A 14,545-nucleotide genomic window follows, 5' to 3' on the forward strand; every position below is an offset into this window, starting at 1 on the left:
ATGGAACTGTTGAGGTTTACCTTCTAATCTGGATGACATCAAAACACTGATTGCTTCCTCCCATCCTGTATGTCTTTCCTTACAAGAATCATTTCTGAAACCTGCCAATACAGTCACCTTTCAGTGGTTTTCTTTCTACAGAAATGACATTCTGTGTAATGGACGAGTACATGGATGGGTGACACTGTTGGTTGATCAGCATGTGCCCACCTTGTCTTTGTCACTCAACACACCCTTAGAGGCCGTAGCCATCCGTGTTTCCTTGGGTCATACTATCACTGTTTGTTCTCTCTACCTGTCCCCTGGAGAGACATATGATCAATCAGACCTTGATGCTCTTGTTGAACAGTTGCCATCTCCCTTTCTAATCCTGAGGGACTTTAATGGACATCATCCCTTCTGGGGAAGTGCTGTTATTGATAGGAGAGGTCGCTCTGTAGAGCATATGCTCTCTAATCACAATCTTTCTCTTTTTAATACTGGTTCTTCCACTTACTTTCATGCACCTAGTCAGTCCTTTACCACTATTGATGTCTCGGTTTGCTCCCCTTCATTATTCTCCCATTTTTCATGGAGGGTTGACAATAATCCACTAGGCAGTGTTCATTTTCCTATACTTTTGAGAGAGACTGGCCATGGTCAGTGCCACCCTACCCGCGTGGACCAGTGGAAGCTGGATCAGGCAGACTGGTCCACTTTCATTGCTCTCGCAGAACTTGATCCTGCCATCGTCAGTCAGCCATCAATAGACGACTGTGTGGCAGCAGTAACTGACTGTATTATACAAGCAGCTGCTCAGTGTATTCCTAAAACCTCGACACATTTTCCACGATATCCTCGTCCGTGGTGGAATCCTATCTGCCACATGGCACAGAAGGCTCAAAAACGGGCCTGGGATACTTTTTGTAGATATCCCACACTTTCCAACCACATTGGTTTCCAATGGGCCCGTGCACATGCTAGGTGGGTAAGACGTCAAAGCCAGAAGGAATCTTGGATTAAGTTCACATCTAGCATATCTTCTACCACCAGTTCCAAGGTCATATGGGACAGGGTTGGAAAGGTCAGTGGGCACCACAATTCTGTTCTCCTCATGATCTTACTCTCTGATGGCCAAGAGGTTGCTGATGTCCGGAGCATGGCCAACACTTTAGGTGAATGCTTTTGCTGGGTATCTAGCACTTCTGCTTGTTCCTCCACCTTCTTGGCCATCAAGACTCGGGCAGAGCGTTCACCTTTTTCCTGTCTAACTGATTGTCTCTTTGACTATAATCGTCCCTTTACACTGGTGGAACTGAAAATGGCCTTTCATCAGTCTGGCGGTACATCTGTTGGACTTGATGAAGTACACTATGACATGCTGCACTATCTCTCTCCTGCTTCTCTTGATATTCTTCTAATTGTTTTTAACCGGATCTGGCAGGAGAATATTTTTTTTGAATGCCTGGCACCAGGCTATTATCTTATCTTTCTCTAAGTCTGGGAAAGATCCCAAGATTCCTTCAAACTACCGTCCAATTACCTTTACGAGCTGTCTTGCCCACCCAGTGTGGGTTCCAACGACAGCACTCCACCATGGACCACCCAATTTGACTAGAAACATCAATCAGAGAAGCCTTTCTCAAACAACAACATCTTGTATCAATATTCTTTGACATTGAGAAGGCTTATGACACAACATGGAGGTATGGCATTTTGCGAGACCTCCACATATATGGGTTACGTGGCCATTTACCCATGTTTATTAAAAATTTTTAATGGACAGGTGATTCCAAGTTTGTGTGGGTTTAACACTTTCCTGTTCTTTTGTACAGGAACTTGGGGTCCCTCAGGGCTGTTTTGAGTGTCACACTTTTCAGTATAAAGATTAATGCTATCACTGAACAACTTCCTCTCACTGTTGCAAACGGGCTCTATGTCGATGACTTTCGCATCTCGTGTCAGTCGTCGACCATGTGATATATTGAGCAACAATAACAAACTGTCCTCAATGATGTACTGAAGTGGACCACGGTGAACGGCTTTAATTTCAATCTCTCTAAAACCATTTGCATGCACTTTTGCTGCCAACAGGGTATTCACCCTGATCCTGAACTCCGTATTGGTGAAGTTTTGCTGCCAGTGGTCCCTGAGACCAAGTTCTTGGGGCTTATCTTTGACCGTAAGCTGACCTTTATACCACACCTAAAGTAGATACAGGTCAAATGCACAAGAGCACTGAACATTCTCTGTGTCCTCTCTACCACCAATTGAGGAGCAGATCGATGTTCTATGTTAAAGATATATCGTGGTCGTATTCGATCAAAACTCGACTATGGATCAATAGTCTATGGCTCTGCCAGACCCTCGGCCTTAAAGATGTTGGACCCCATTTATCATCAAGGCTCTGCACTGGGGCTTTTCGCACCTCCCCAGTTGAAAGCTTATATGCAGAATCTCATGAACCTTCTCTGCACCTTTGCCGTTTGCAATTGTCTTTACTATATTCTTTGAAATTTCGTTCCTTACCAAAGCATTCCACCTGGGTATGTGTTTTCCTTCCTCAGTAGGCCATACTTTTTCAGAATAGATGATCTGCCATTGCTCCTTTTGGCCTTCACATCCAGGGGCAGTTGGGTGAATTGGGTGTGTCCTTGGATAACATTGCGGAATCCACTGGTCAGCCCATCCTGCCTTGGCTTATTACAATCCCAAAATGTGATCTTTCTGTTGAAGTCATCTAAGAAAGGTAGATACTCCCGATTGGAAGTACCATCTTTTATTTACTTAACATCTTTCCATTCCAATTTATATGGATGGTTCCAAATCAGGTAACTCTGTGGACTCTGCCATGGTTTATTGCAGTCCGGTGGTTGCGTGCAGAATCCCCTCTACAGCTTCTGTGTTCACTGCTGAACTGTACATCATATCTCCTGGATCACATTGAAGCTAAGCAGTACTCCAACTGCACTATTTATACTGACTCGCTTAGTTCTCTACTGGCCCTGAAATCACTTCACGTTGGCTCACACCCTGTTTTCGCTGATATTCAAAACCGACTGGCCCATTTCTCATTAACATCTATTTCTATCCAGTTTTTCTGGATACCAGGCCACGTTGGTATTTGCGGGAATGAGCTTGGAGACATGGCAGCTAAATCTATTTGCTCCGGCACTATCACCGCTGTGTCTATTCCGTACATGGACTATGGCACTGTATTCAAGGCTTGGCTCCATGCCAGCTGGCAGTCAACTTGGAGTGAGCAACGTGACAACAAGCTTTTTCAAATAAAACCCTGTATTGGACTTTGGCCATCTAGCTTCCATAAGGTTCGGAAGGAGGAAGTTGTTCTAACTAGACTACGCATTGGTCATAGTTTTTTAACTCATCATTTTCTTTTATCTGGAACTGTTGCACCAGTGTGTAGTTTGTGTAACACTCAAATCACTGTAAGCCACATTTTACTTTCTTGTCATTGTTACAACTCTCATTGATGGCACTATTTTAAACATGTTCTGTCCCAAGGTTTGTCCATAACATTATACAGTGTTATTGGTGATGGTGACACTGTCCACCTTGATAAAGTTTTTATTTTTTTAATGGCCATTAATCTTTATAATGTCATTTAAGTGTTTGATATTTATTCATTATACCTTTTTAATTGTGGTTCCCTTTTAAGAGTCTCAATCTCTCTGGTTCAATTTGAAATTGGAAAATGGCCATAATATTAAATAACTCAACACTGGCCTGGAAAGGCCTACTTCAGGTGACTAATGCTGCTGTTTGAACTATCAGTTTGAACTACCTGTTAGATCGTCCTGGTGAGTTGTTATTACAATTTTGCTGCATGTCTTTTAACACGTTTATTACTTTAGTTTTTGGTACTGGCCATAATGACACATAGCCCAGAACCAGGACTGGAAAGGTCAATTTCAGGTGTCTGACGGTGTTTTTTGTACTTACCTGTTAGTCTTTTTGGCAGGTTATGATCATTACCATTATGCTACAGAAAGTCCTTTACAACTTTGTAGACTGGATGTCAACATTGGTTTTATGCCATTTATGTTTTTAATTGCTGTTTTGTTTTTACCTTCATTTCCTTTTACGAATTTTACTACATTTACTTTACTTTTACCTTTTTTACTGGACATTTGGCTAATTATTATTACAATTTTGTTGCATGTCTTTTAAAACTTTTATTACTTTACCTTTTGATAAAGGCTGTTATGACACATAACCCAGAACCAGGACTGGAAAGGCCAACTTCAAGTGACTGATGGTGGTTCTTGTACTTACCTGTTAGTCTTCCTGGCAGGTTATGATCATTACCATTATGCTAGAGAAAGTCCTTTACAATTTCTCTTACTCTGCTTTCTCTCTTAACATTAAAAACTAGGTGTCAACATTGGTTTTATGCTTTTTCTGTTTCTCAATGCTGTTTTGTTTTACCTTCATTTCCTTTTATGTATTTTACTACATTTAATTTATTTTCACCTTTTTACTGGACGTTTGGCGCAGTTAGCCTAGCTGCTTTGTGCCATGAAACACTAAATCATTCAACCAACCTTCAGAGTGTTAGATGTTGGAGTGTGTTTTTCTACTCTTGGAGAAGATAGGGAAGTTTGGGTTAACTCTTGTTCAGATTTGACACAAAGCTATACAGTTGGGGGGTGCATGGCCCTTTTCTTTGATCAGTGTTGGTTTTGTCTGTCATTCATGGAAGGAAGTCCACTATTTCTTCATAATTCCAAATGCAAAGTGGTTCCATCTTATGTCCTTGGTTGAGCACAGGTTCCACATCCTCTCCATAATTCCAAGGGCAAGCATTATACTCTTTGTACACTTGGTTGGGGAGTGAGGATGAGTATTCATAATTCCAGACTTGATGAGTTCTGTTCCTTTGGTTGAGTACGGTATGTGATCCAGTCATTTGAACCTGGGGTGTTGCATTTTGGACTTCTTAGGGTGGAGGAGAAAGTCTGTCTGCTTTTGTGTTGCTTACTTTCTTGTCATGATTCCAATGGTGCAAAATGCATCACTTTATGGCTTCATGTTAGGATCTAATAAAAAAAAAATATATATACATTTGTAACATTGCAGTCCAGTAGCTTTAGCCACCAATGTGAGAGATAAAGACCAATATCCCTTAATTCCAACCTCAAGTTGTGGAACCTGGACTTTCTGGTTGAGGGTTGGCCTATAATGATGATTACTTGTGTACTATTTCACCCTTGATACAGGAACTTAATTCTCAGTGAATAGCATACCTGTTCTGTATGTAGTTTGATTCCCCTCACTTGTGTATCACTTTTATCTTGGTACACCACTGGTACACTATACCTGTATGGGTCTTGCTCACGCTGGCCCCTTCACCTATTCCATGCGAGATTCTAGCTATATTGTCTGCAGATGGTAAGTATGTTTTGGAAGTTACAAGTTTTTTGAGCTGAAAATGTATTTCCAATGATACTTATCTCTACTGACACTCTTCCACCCTGCTTCCCTACTAAGAGCTGATGTAAGTCTAGAAGAAGTGATTATATTACCTAAGTATTGAGATGAGGGTGGAGAAGTTTGCAAATTAGATAATACCAAATGCATTTAAGTGAGATGTAAAAGACTGGAGCATGCAAAAACAATGCTTAAATAGGCAAAGCCAGTGTTGAAGAATAGCTGTATTGTTGGTGGAGGTAAGTATTACTGGAAATATATTTTCAGTTTAGAAAAGTGTCAACTTTCCTTTATCACTCTGTCAAGAACTCTTTCATGCTCAATAATATATATCATTGCTTAGCAAAACAACTATCACCTGATTGTTCGTAGACCAATTGTAATCTTTTTGTTAAATGCTCAATATTCATTTGATTCATTAGAGTTTTTTTAATACATTATTTGCTTGATAACTTCATTGATTTAATAGCAAAATAGTTTAATTTGGAAGTTTTGTGACATTTAATTACAGCCGAAAGCAAAATAAAATTTACCAAGTAGTGTTTCAGCTAAGCCTTACAAATAGACCAACTAGTACAAACATTATAGTTAATATTTAAAAAAGATTTAAGTAGTGAATAAATATTATTTTGATAATCTATCATTTATATTACTTACTTGACCTTAAATCATAAATAAAAGTAAATGTTTATTTCTATCAAATATCTGTTATCCTTTGTACAATGAAAAGAGCCGAAATTTGTGTCAGACGTTTTGCACTACGTTCTCTAATTTCTCTTAGGATACAGTGAAAAGGCTTAAGAGTGCCATTTAAGTTTCTTTCATAGTGCATGCATACTTTTGTTCATGATAACATATAATTTTCTCCATAGTTTTTACTAAAAATGTGATGATTAAAAAAAATTATTTTAAGACTAATGAAGTAGGTGAAGAGTAGGTGCATTTTGGAGATACAGACAAATTCATGTTAGTTAAATTCTATAATTTTTGTTAATCGTTCAACAATGGATTCCCACCATTTTTGTTGGGATTTTGTGATACTCTTTTTTTTTGATGGTCTTCTAGATACTGTTGATTAAACTTGAATTATTCCCATTTTGATACTCTTATAATAAAATATAATAAATTTATAAGGTTTGTTAGTAGCTTTAGGTGCTAAGATGATGTAAGTCACCTCAGGTAATGCAGCACTGAAAAACTAGAAAGAAATCAAAACATTTCATTATTGTTAACTGAAATCTGCCTGAACAAATACAAGTATCTTCTTGGTCAATGCTTGATAAGGTATTTAATGTAGTGGTTTCCAAACTGTGTGTCTGAGAAAGTTACTAGGGGTGCTGCAAGAGTTTCACAAAATGAATACGTAAAAAAATAAGAGAATCTCTACAAAACAATATTACATGTGGCAGCAGGCTTGTCATGCAAATCAAGTTGAGTGAGTTAAGGTATCATCAGTGAGAAAAGTTTGGAAACATAGATCTAACAATAATACCTAAAGGGAGAAGTACTGACACTGAATAACCATGAAAATAAATTTAAATTTTTTTCATATTGACAATGAAAATATCGGAACTTTTCTGGTTTGATTAAGTATTGGAAACCTAATAAATAAAGGTATAAAAGATATTAAGATAAAAAAAACTTGAATAATTTAACAATATTTCACTAAACATTTTAAAGGTAGGATTTTTTTTTTGTAAAGTTATTAGAAAGTGTAAAAATCAAGTTATATCATAATCTAAACAGTGAATTAATTTTAATATTTGTAACTGCATTGGCTTTACTTGTACTAACTTCTGAAGGAACTTGTATGATTGTGGGGATAGTTTTTTACTTTTTATTAACAGGTTTTTCCAGTTTAAAGCAAATGTCTAATACACATAGGCCATTATCACTTGAAGTGTATTTCATTCCTGTCAACATGAAAATCTTTAGTTTTTGGAGTTTGAAAAGTGATCATCCCTATTCCTTTCCTTTACAGACAGAAGCAGGAGAAGAGAAACCTGAATATATTAACTTTATTGGTTTTAAAAAAAAAGGATTAGATCTGTAGCAAATAAGTTATATTAAACTTAGTTGTATGCATAATCAGGCAATTTTGGTATTTACACACCTTTGAAACTTCCAGGTACAGAAATAAACATTTACTTTAAGGATGGATATTTTTGGTATTAGTAATATTATGATATTGTTAAAAAATACAAACATCCCTATGTGTTTCTTTTCAGCCTGCTCATATCAAGGCTTGTTTTATTGGCTCTAGTCTCTCCATTCCTGTGTCAGATGGAAAGCTAAATCTTGGAATGTGGCAAGGGATATGGCTGTGTGAGCACAGAAATCGAGCTGGTAAGAAATTCTAGAGATTGTACTTGTTGATTTTTGTAACACCGTAGTAGCTGTGGCATATGTTTTAAGACAATTGTCCCTGTATATGTAAAAAATCTTAACATGGAATGAATTACCAGTAATTAACTGTGTTATCAAGATTTTACGAATGGAGTGGTGGTATCCTTTTACAGTAGGTGTCTGAATTTATTGTCAATGAGTCGGACAGCACACGATCCACTTGTAAAATAATATATTCAAAACAAGTCAAATATATATTCAAAAATTTATTATACTATAGGATATCACTATTGTATCTAAATAATTCTCTTTTTTTTTGTTTTATCACAATATAATTAGTTATAAGTTCTCTCACGTTACCCCTTGTGTTACCACAGTTGTATATAGAGCTTTAAATAACACTCTTTTACATTGAAAGTTCACATAGCCTGGTTCAGTTACTTTAGAACTCAATTGACAAGATGGATTATTTTTCCTTACTGTACAATCTGCAGTTAACACCTTGGTTATCAGTTATATCCAGAACTTTAAGTGACTGTTTTCTTTTTGTCAAAGTCCACACAGATTGGTTCAATTACTTTAAAATACCCTTTGAGAAGACAAATGATTTCCCTTATCTCTGTTAAACTGTGAATATCACTTTAAAATATCATTCTTTATGATTAAATTAGCAATCATGCAGTCTAATTTCATGTTCACTAAAAAAGTTTTCCTACTTAATTCCACTCACTTGGTTGCCTATATACTGTTTAATTGAGGACTAGAACTTTTTACAAACTATGGATGCTATAATGATAATCACTTAATGCAATGAGGAAAATGCAGAAGATTTGAATAATGTGACGTTAATTCACAACAATTAAACTACAACATACAACTCATACTAAGTTAGGTAATGAAGTTTGTCATAATTATGATTTGTAAAATAATTACCTTTACCACTCTTGTGAAAACTAAATAATAACTTGTACACTAAAAGAGTCTTGTATATTCAACATGTGTTACAGTATGCACTTTTTTTTCAGTTGTGGGTTTAGTTCATATTTAAATGTGCTCCTTTATTACTTTTAATTACTTTATTTCATTGGACAAGAGTTTGTTGTGGGTGTTAACAATTGGCTACCATCTCTCTAGTCTATCAAGACAGAATTAGGGGCAACTGGTGAAGAGAATTCCTAAGTAGCTTTATGTATGTATTGAAATATAAAAAAAAAACAATTAGCATATGATGCACATACAAAGTAACAGAATCAAAATGATTAGAATATAACTAGTACATTTGTGACCAATTATTTACTATTCAAAAATGCTTTAATATATTTATGGTGCTAAACATATACCAAAGGCAACTATTGAGTAATATTGTCTAGCTATATACTATTATATACTACTTAAAAATGCTTTAGTACATTTACTGAAGTCAACTATTAAGTACTATTGGCTAGTTATATACCACTCAGGAATGCTTTAACACATGGTTTGTGGTGTTAAGCATGCACTAAAAATTATTGGTCACTATTAACATAAAAATAAATTTGTTTTTATGTTAGTTAAAAAATGCATTTGAACTGTAACAAATAAGTGGTGTATTAAACTAGGTTATACATACAGCCTTCTTGCTGCTTATACGCAGTTTGATAAGACAGATAAATCACGACATAAGAAATCTGATAACTTTAGTACTTTCTGAAGGTAGTTTTTAACCACAGTTGTTTTATATGTAAGATATTTAACTGAATTTAGCACAAAACATTATATACAGGCTAATAGTACTGCTAGGGTTATGAAGATGGCTGCTTACTTTGGTAACATATTTATGGGTGGTAATGAAAGTAAGTTCTTACAAAAAGGCATATATTTCTATAGTTATATGTGATTATTATAACATTTATATAATACTCGTAAAGTAAAATATTTACCATAACAGTTTTTAAACAAGTCAGTCTAAGTTATTTTAAGTAGTGTGAAGTGTTTTCTAGCTTTATGTTAGGCTGTACAGATAATTATAGCTACATACTTTGTTTTTGGATATAACAAATTAAACATAAAATGTAATTATGATAAAAACAATGAAATTGTAAACATAAAGAGATGTATTTTTAATTATAAATCATTGACATTAATAATGGAGAAAATCATTAAAAGTTTGTTAAACAAGTAATTTCATTCAATTTGTTGCTTTAAGATAAGGAATTGCTTATTTGTTGCTGGTGTGCAACATTAAGCATTCAAGTTCCTCTGAGAAAGACAGAGACATTTGTTACATATAGTTTATGCAACCTTCAGGGAAAGTTAGCTTATTGTCTGTTTAATAAGTTGAAAATATTAAGGGAATTGTAAGAGTAGAAGTATTATTGTGTGAACTTAGGAATTTATCTTGGAGTGAAAAAGAGTGGGATTCAGACTCGTGACTATTTACCGGACAGATGTTTTAGCCCATTAACATATACTACATTCAATATCCCATAGCTTTGTTTTCATTTCAACTGTTGTTCAAAAGGGACTTTATTTGGTAGGACCTTTGAGCTGTGCCAATTGACTTGTAAAATTCACAGACTATTTATTACTAACTTTTGATTGAAAGTGTCAATTTTAAGTATTATAGGTGACCATAATAAGAAATTTAAATAATAAATTTTTTTTTGACAGTTAAAATAGAACATACATTATTATTGTATATTTTTAAAGTAATGTTACTACTGATGTTTAAAATATATTCATTAGATCTGTTTCTAATTTTTCAAATTTTGCTTATCCTTCAAAATTATTGTATTACTTACTGTGGATTATCTTTGGAAAGAAGTTTCTTATTAACACTGGTTTCTTGTATTTTCCACCACTTTCATTTCAGAATAAAGTTTTCTGAAAAGGTTTAGGTTTGCTAAACTGTTTAATTCTTTACTCCATTGAAATTTATACAAAATATTAGTTTGTTTTTTTGCTTGTGAGTTGATTATATTTTTTAAAATTGTAAGATGATGACATCTTTGCTGAGAATTTGAAATTCTGATAATATCCAATGGTTTTCTTCCAGGATCAAGAAAGGTGATTGTAACAGTTAATGGATCTTTGAAGGAGTGACAGAATGATTCTTTTATAATCATTAGTGTTTTCAAAAGAATTAATCTTTTTTCATCCTTGTATTTTTTCACTTAATAAATAATTTAATTTATCTTTCAATAAATTAGTGGAAGGACCAGTAGTTATTTTAGTTTACTTTTATTTTTCCTCAATATTAGATTAGTGGAAATGAACTAAATTTAATGACCTTTTCTCTGTGGTAGCAGGATTACATAGGGAAAACATTTAAATATACATAAGTACAGTTTGAAAGGTGTGAGAGAAAAGAAAACAAATTAACAAACGGTGTAAGTTTAGTGAATGTTTTGTTTTTTTATCATAGTTATCTTTTCATTAAAACAAAATTGGTCTTCCAAAATTACATTAAGTGTAGTACTGATTGTTCATGTCATCTTCATTAATGCACAAAACCATTGAACCATATTTTATTGAGTTGTTGTGTGACCCATATCTGTTTGATATAGAGTATTGACAGTTGCATATGGGAATCCACAGAAATGTCTCCAGAGGGGGTAAAGTATGAATCAACATATATACAGAATGAATAAAGAAAAATATTTTTCTTGTCCCGTCCTTGTATTTGCAGGGATGTTTTTATTTAAATTACAAACAGATTGTAATCCAATTGTTAAATATTTATTTATTGACTCTCAATTAGCATGGCATAGTTGTATTGTGATAAATAAAACTAAGCAATACAGTTATTTAATGTAAAATAGTGAGAAACAAGTATAGTAAGATTCATGAAAACATTGTGTATTTAAACCTGTGAACATTAGTGTGTACTGGTTTGATATTTTTCAACTGCAGGAAATCAAGTTACAAATGTTTTACTAGGTAAATTACATCCATTTATGTTCTTTGCAGTGGGATGATATTTACCAGCCACATACAAACAAGAGTAACAGGGTCAGTGGAGAGCAAAAATAGCAATGTCATTATTCTTCATAGTTTACAGAACAAATAAAATAACATAAAACTTGTGATATTGAAATGGTAATAATTACATGTACATAATAATAAAATAAAAATTTAACATTTTATACCTGTCTGCTGTAGCCTAATGTTTTTTAAATGATGTCAAAGGCAATCCTGTGTTTATTTATTAGTCCACTTATTAGTCTCTAATAATGTAAATACTTGAGTTGTTCTTTTGTTGTATTTATTTAAATCAAATTCTGTATATTTGGTAATTTTGTCCATTTTGCTTCTTTTGATTCTATGAAAATATATAGATGTTATTTTTGTGCATCTGTTTTGTTTGTATTTTCAAACAGGTTCCTTCTACACCTCAGATAAGTAGCCCTATTTGTATTAAAAATTGTATTTGGATTACACTTCAATACATTAGTGTCATTTCCATTTTTCAATGTATTTTCAGTGTAACAATTTCTTTACTTGTGCTTGAAACATTATTGGTTCATAGTTGACAAGTGAGTTGCACACATACATCAAATTATCAATTTGCTGTTGAAATTCAAACAAATGTGTGCCAAATGATTGATATGCTGTTGTTTCTCAGAAGTTAATAAAGTAGAATCATGTGCAGTACTGAAAAAGATTATCTTGTATACAAAATATCATGTGTTTCTATAAGAAAGTAGGTGTTTAAAATGCCTCACGTTCAGGATCATTCTACATATGAAGCACATAAGAAGTCTTTATGAAAGCCATATTTGTTTTTAAATTAAACTCATTTTGATGATATTATGACTGTGTTCATTTAACCTTTTGGGCACTAAACAGCCAAAATTATTACTTTAAATTTATAATAATGTCAGACAACATCTATTTTATGTTTATCTTCCATGATGTGTGATATAACCATACTACTGTGTACAATTTTTTTTTAAGGCTTGGATAAAACTCCAATTTGATTGAAAAAAAAGATATATAATTTTTGTTGTAAAATTTTGTTTTTTCACTCAGCTAAAAAAAATGGATGAGGTTTTTGGTGTTTTTGGCTTTGGTTAAATTTTATTAAAGTTTTTATTTCCAAAATTAAACAAGTGAAGCTAACACTTAGTGACAAAGCCACATCATAACCATCAGTTGTAGACTAGTCATGACATGAGTTTTGTTATATAATGGAGGCCAAAGTACAATTTTATAAGTAAGATGTATATCATTAATAGTAATTATAAAATATCTTAAGAAAAGGAATTAATGAACAGGAATCACCTGTGTTTAATATATCTATAAAACTATTGTCAAACTTAAAATACTTTCTCTGGAATATGATCTTTATTAACTACAGTATGTTTGTAGTTAAACTAAAATGATTCAGTAATATACATTGATTCTCAGTTAATAAGAAACTTACAGAAAACAATTAGTGAAACATTGGTGATACTATAGAACTAAGTACTAGTATGTTTCTGATGAGAAATTATGAATCACACATATAGGAAACAATGTAGAAAAGGTTAGTTTTCTGTAAATATGAACAATAATTTGATAGTTTTATTATGTGTGTACATTAGTTGAGAAGTTATGAAGTAAGTCAGTATCTTTTAAACAAAATAATTATGAGATGGTACTGTCTATACTTATTTCATCACTGCCACTTTATATAGGTATATGTAACTTGTATACATTAGTAGTACTACCTCTTGTACTGAAAACAGAATTACCATTGCATATATATATATATTTGTGTGTGTGTGTATGGAATTTTTAGTTTTGCCTCTATTGTACACTGTAGTAGTTAGTTGTACTTTAGAAAATCCACTTTGTCAAGCATACTGTCCAGTAATAAGCACCTGGCATGAGAAAGTTACTAGAAACAAAAATGCCCAAAAATTAGACTCAAATGAGAGTTACACTGTTAGAATTTCTATATTATGCTCAAGTGATTAAAATGTTAAATATAAACCCACTGACTGCTGATGTGCAATATAGGGTACTATCTGCATCATGCAGTTGAATGCAAATATGCCATATACAGTGTACAGTTTGCAAAAATTCCACATGCATTTAGAACAGCCACAGTCATTTAGTTTAAAAATGACTGAGGTGGAATTTGAAATGAAATATTATGTATAGAGATAATAAAAGGAATCAGGAAACCTATTACTAAAATATTTACATATCATGAAACAGGTGAAGTTCTTTAACACTATTTATAACTTAGAGGGTATTTAAAATGGGTAGACTGATGGTAAATTGATGGATGTTAGTAGACAAAATGTGACATCTGCTACTGATAAGATAACATTGGATAATAAAGAATATACATGCAATATTTAAAAACAATGGATAAAGGAAAGTTGATGAGAAGAAAATAAAATGTGTTTGAGGGGAAGTATGCTATGCTGTGTTTGATCACTTTCTCATTGAATTTTCTGTTACATGAGTGTGTTTATAATATTTGAATTAATGTAGAACTAAACAATGTTGATAAGAGTTTAGAAATAACCAGACAATTCTTTTTTAAATGAACAGCTACCTACTATGGTATTTTCTTATTCCTTACCACATTCTGTTTAATATGGAATATTGTTATTTGTAGGTAAGTTTTCCACTGTTTCAATTTCTGTAGGCTTAGAATATGGTAAAAATGCAACATTTTTCACACGTTTATATCAAACAGTTAATGTAACCAAATCTGTTGTTCAGTTGTATTAATCTTGCCAGTAAATATGATGAAAATGTTATGTTTTGTGTAATTATTTCTCTGTGATACTGC

The 14,545-nt window shown here is 33.3% G+C and overlaps 1 protein-coding gene across 1 annotated transcript in view; it reads left to right on the forward strand.

Annotated features, from left to right (window-relative positions):
• LOC143246262 (UPF0047 protein YjbQ-like) overlaps nucleotides 1-14,513 on the forward strand; it is a 30,494-nt gene extending 15,981 nt beyond the window's left edge. Inside the window, exons 6-7 of the mRNA XM_076492700.1 lie at nucleotides 7,659-7,776; nucleotides 10,811-14,513. Of these exons, the coding sequence (XP_076348815.1) occupies nucleotides 7,659-7,776; nucleotides 10,811-10,857 (165 nt within the window). The 3' untranslated portion in view covers nucleotides 10,858-14,513. The remainder of the gene's footprint in view (nucleotides 1-7,658; nucleotides 7,777-10,810) is intronic.
• Nucleotides 14,514-14,545: the final 32 nt, after the last annotated feature.

Source organism: Tachypleus tridentatus, chromosome 3, assembly GCF_004210375.1.
Source record: "Tachypleus tridentatus isolate NWPU-2018 chromosome 3, ASM421037v1, whole genome shotgun sequence".
Lineage (NCBI taxonomy): Eukaryota > Metazoa > Arthropoda > Merostomata > Xiphosura > Limulidae > Tachypleus > Tachypleus tridentatus.